Source organism: Nematolebias whitei, chromosome 2 (genome assembly GCF_014905685.2).
Source record: "Nematolebias whitei isolate Nwh7 chromosome 2, NemWhi1, whole genome shotgun sequence".
In the NCBI taxonomy this organism is placed as follows: domain Eukaryota; kingdom Metazoa; phylum Chordata; class Actinopteri; order Cyprinodontiformes; family Rivulidae; genus Nematolebias; species Nematolebias whitei.
This window is the reverse complement of record NC_056499.1, coordinates 47970321-47974836: the sequence shown is the minus strand read 5'-3', so window position 1 is coordinate 47974836 and position 4516 is coordinate 47970321. Positions and strand designations below refer to the sequence as shown.

The 4516-nt window shown below is 37.8% G+C and overlaps 1 protein-coding gene across 1 annotated transcript in view; it reads right to left on the bottom strand.

Moving 5' to 3' along the window:
* Positions 1-1184: 1184 nt before the first annotated feature.
* Positions 1185-4516, bottom strand: part of LOC119424608 (glucose-6-phosphate exchanger SLC37A4) — a 60661-nt gene continuing 57329 nt past the window's right edge. Inside the window, exons 8-10 of the mRNA XM_037692098.1 lie at positions 2686-2751; positions 2457-2595; positions 1185-2378 (exon numbers count right to left, since the gene is read on the bottom strand). Of these exons, the coding sequence (XP_037548026.1) occupies positions 2212-2378; positions 2457-2595; positions 2686-2751 (372 nt within the window). The 3' untranslated portion in view covers positions 1185-2211. The remainder of the gene's footprint in view (positions 2379-2456; positions 2596-2685; positions 2752-4516) is intronic.

Here is a 4516-nt window from a genome sequence, read left to right as displayed (position 1 = left end):
TGAATGGGTGAATGAGGACAGATTGTTGTAAAGAGCTTTGAGTATCTCAGTAAGATAGAACGGTGCTAGTACAGTCAATTTACCATTTACTTTAAGCTTTTTTCAGATAATTTCTACTTTTTGTGCTCATTTCTGCTTCTTTCAGCCTAATTGGGCAAACTCATTATTTCTGCTTTCTTCTGCAAATTTAAGCTTGTTCTACATTTTCAGCTACTATTTTAGCAATTTTTAAGCTAATTTCTGCCGTTTTCTGATAAATTCAAGTTTTTTGAGGTAATTTCTGCTACTTTCAGCCTAATTAATTTCTTTATACTAATTTCAGCTTGTTATGCTCCCTTTAGCTTATTTTTGCTAGTTTGTTATTTTAGCTACTATTAGAGAATAGAATGGGACGAAGATCTACCAGTTATCAGGCTCCTCTCTTGTGGAACCAACTTCCAGTTTCTGTCCATGAGGCTGACACATTGTCCAGTTTTAAGACTGAGCTTAAGACTTTCCTTTTTGATAAATCCTATAGTTAGGGTCAGCTTGTTATGCTGCTATAGGCTTAGACTACTGGAGGACAAAATGACCTCATTTCTTAAACGATTTGTTAAACTTGAATAGTTTTCATTTGATACTATTTCTATTTTAACATGTGATTCTTGACCTGCCATTGTGTATCTATTCCTACCAAACTCAGCCGGTCAAAGCAGATGGACGCTTGTCCTGGGCTGGTTCTGCTAAAGGTTTCTTTCTCACGAGGGAGTTTTTTCCTTTCCACTGTCGCCTTCATGCTTGCTCAAGATGAGAGTTCTGTGATGGAGTTAAATTCAAAGCAGTCTACTCCTCAGATAAATAATGTTAAATTATTATTTAATATATGCAAATGTTTCTGTTCAGTGCCCCGAGATGACTTCTGTTGTGACTGTGAGCTATATAAATAAACTGAATTGAATTTGTTTTGCTCCTTTCAGCTTTTTTTTGTTAGTTTCAGCTTTTTAGCTCTTTTGGTGCTTATTTGAGCTTTTTCAGCTAATTCCACTTTATTTATTTATTTTTTAGCTCATTTCGCTTCTTTCTGCCTTTTCAGCTTTTTTTTTTTTTTTAAATTTCATCCTTTTTTTATAGCTAATTTTCTATTTTTGTGCTCTTTTCTACTTATTTAAACATAATTCAGCAAATGTGTTCTTTCTGCTTTTTTCTGCAAATTTAGGCTTGTTCTTCCATTTCAGCTACATTTCACAATGCTTTTTAGCTAATTTCAGATGTTTCTCAGCAACTTCTTCTGCAAGAAGCATTCACACTGCATTTTTGTAGGAAATGCAGTTTCTCTAGTTAATAACTAGTTTTTTCAGCATTTTGGCACCAGAGGGCCTCAGCAAGGCCTTCAGGCTCACCTTCAGCCAGCTGCAATCATATTACAAAAAAATCCAATGCATTTTTCAGAATGGTTTGTCTTTACTGGAGGACAATCTAGTCCAGGTTTAAAGGTCTTAACTGCTGAGATTACTAGACTGGATCTGACCTTAAGTGGTCAAGATGCCAAAAGGACTGAAATCTGTTTTAAATTTTTATAAATGAAATATAGACTTTACAAACCACAAACTGGGTTTTCATTAATCTGTTCAGTGTAGAATTGTTAAGATTAGGTCTGAAAAGAAAAAGTGTTTCAGTTTTTGTACCAGAGCCAATCCAGCATGGAGCAAGTTGCCCCTAATCCAAGAACTGGATCAGAACCTTTCTGCTGTCTGAGATTTTTTTTATTGCTGTGGAAAATGATGTTCAATCAACAGCTGATGTTTGTCTGGGAACAAATATAAAACTATTTTCCCCAGAACCTGACAGAAATGTTGACGGGGTGATTCTATTTTTTCATGTATTTTTTGTTGCTGCTGCTGCACCTTCGACAACTTCTGGTGTGAAATGACGAGAAAACGTGTCATTAATTTGTTTCTATTTGCCACTTTTTGTATTATTTTATTAACTAATAACGAATAATTCTTAACAATTTTTAAATGTCTTCATCCTTTTACCACAAAAACACAATGTTTTTGTTTTCATTGCTCCTTCTTAATGAGAATATCCAATTCCTAAAACATCCAAAAAAAGTAAAGTGATTCAGTTAAAGCCACCCTGAGCATTAACAAACGAGTTCTGATGCACCTTGACATTAGTTTGTTAAACAACTCGTTTGTTCACTACAGTTCAAGTTCAATTAAATTCTGTGCATTATTCCGTCTTCTCAGTGATTCGTCCCATTTTGGTGCGCATGTTCCGCACGAGGAAGAACGCTACAGTGGTGACGCCCATTATCACCTCCGCCATCCAGAAGGCCATGTCCCAGCTGTGCTGCTTTGCAACTGTGCTGAAGGGCAGCCCTGCCATGAAAGCTCCGACTGTGACGAACAAAAAGCTCTGTTAGTCATCAAACAGCATCAACTCTTTTTCTGATGATCTGTAAATCCGCTGCTCACCGTTAGCCATCAAAGCTACAACTGCATGAGAAGTTCCACAAAAGTTAGAGGGAGCACATTCACTTGCTATCACTCCAAATAAGGCGATTGGTCCGTAAGAGGACAATCCAAACATGGCACCAAGGAACAGGATCCATATCTGTCAACAACAATAGAAACAGGATTTTAACAGGGTTCAAGATCTCTACTCCAAACATGAACCCTCACAGATCTTTAACGTTGTGTTTACCTCCTGCTCTGACACATGAAGGAGAACAGACACCGGATGAAGAACCTGGACCCAAAGAGGAGCCTCCTGAGCAAAGAGAGGAACGCTTAGTGTTTTTAGGAACACAATAAATAACTTCAAACATTTCACACAATAATTTGTGGTAATGCAATTAAAAGGCCTAGCATTCCTTGAAGAAATGCATATTGTCCATTGCTTCATATAATTTTATGATGAGAAGGGATGGAGTTACAGTTTACCGTTTCACTCAGGCCTTGTGAAAGACATGTTCAATTCCATGCAATATTATGGAAGCGCAAGATGATTCTCTGTGACTACCACATAAACATCAGTAAAGATTGGCTGAGACCTGTCCTCTGGCTCATGATATTTTGCTGACAGACTGATTTGACACATAAAGTTAATGTCCAAGTTTTAAACAAAAATACGAAGTCTTCGTAGTCTTTGTTGAGAATGATGCTCAGCTACTATCGTGACAAATTTTAGCTAAATACTTGTAAAATTGCCTAATTTATAGACATTTTGTGTTTTCTGAGGTCAGTTGTGTGTGGTAGACACTCTGAATGGAGTCAGCTCCAAAGTAGAGATGCGATTTTTGGCCTGAGCCCCCAGCCCGACCCGAAGTTCAGGCCAGGTCGGGCCAAAATTATGTGCTTGATGGGCGGGTCGGGTCGGTCTCGGGCTTTTGTTGGCAGTTTTACGAATCATACAGCACAAAGAAAACCAAATAAGAATGCACAATATAAAATTGTGTTAATCTACTTGTTGAGGAGGAGGCAGTAAGTTTACTGTATATGATGAGGATAAGTAAAAAATAAAATAGAGTGCAGAAGTTAGAGTGTGAAAATAGAGTAGCGATGGCGCATTGCGCAACAACTGCACATGTGGCCCCGCCCACCCTGCTTTTATCACACATCTTAGGATTTGCAATTGATCCACAACAAGCAACATAATGGAGCTGCAAAGTTTTAAACAAAAGCTAAAAATGGAAGCACTCACTCAACAAAGCCAGCACAGTGAAACCTGCTGAGGTGTGTCAGCTCAGGTGCATGCTCAGATCTGATCGGCCAGTTGAAGGAGGTAAAAAAAAAAAAAAAAAAAGTTGTGTTAAGCTTTGGGTGGACAACTGGATCATCGGTCGTGTGCAGCTGCGGACCGGCCAGTTGAAAAAGGTAAAAAAAAGTTTTGTTAAACTTCAGATGGACAACCGGATCATCGGCTGCGTGCGTCCCGCTCCGCACCCTGCTGTCATCTGCGGTGAAGGAAGTTGCAGCATCTAAAGCTACAAAAGCTGAAGCGAGCAGTGTGATCAACTAAAATAGCCTTGTTCTATATTTTTCCAAATAATTTTGCTCTAAAAATATTTTTGTTCATCTGTGTAATAGCCTGTCTTAAGAGTTGATTGTTTTAGGCTATTTGTTTTGTATGTTAATATCCTGACTTGTTAATAAAAAGAAATCTTATATCTTCCTTTCGTTACATTTTTAAAACTATCATGTCAAACTGATTTGCTTACAAAAGCAGGAAAAACAAATAAAAAAAAAAAAAATTGGGGTTTTTATTCAGGTTTGGGCCTGTAATTATAGTTAATTAGTCGGGTCAGGCTCAGAAAAAATGCCTACAGGCTAGGGCCGGACCATGTTGGAGCTTTTTTAAGCCCGAATGCCACTATAGTCCAAAGGTTAATCAGGTGTAGACCTAGATCCAATGATTAGTTTCAGAGTTTCATTAAAATCTGTCTATTGATTTATAAGATAGAGTGCTAACACTATAGACAAATGCATACACACACACACACACACACACACACACACACACACACACACACACA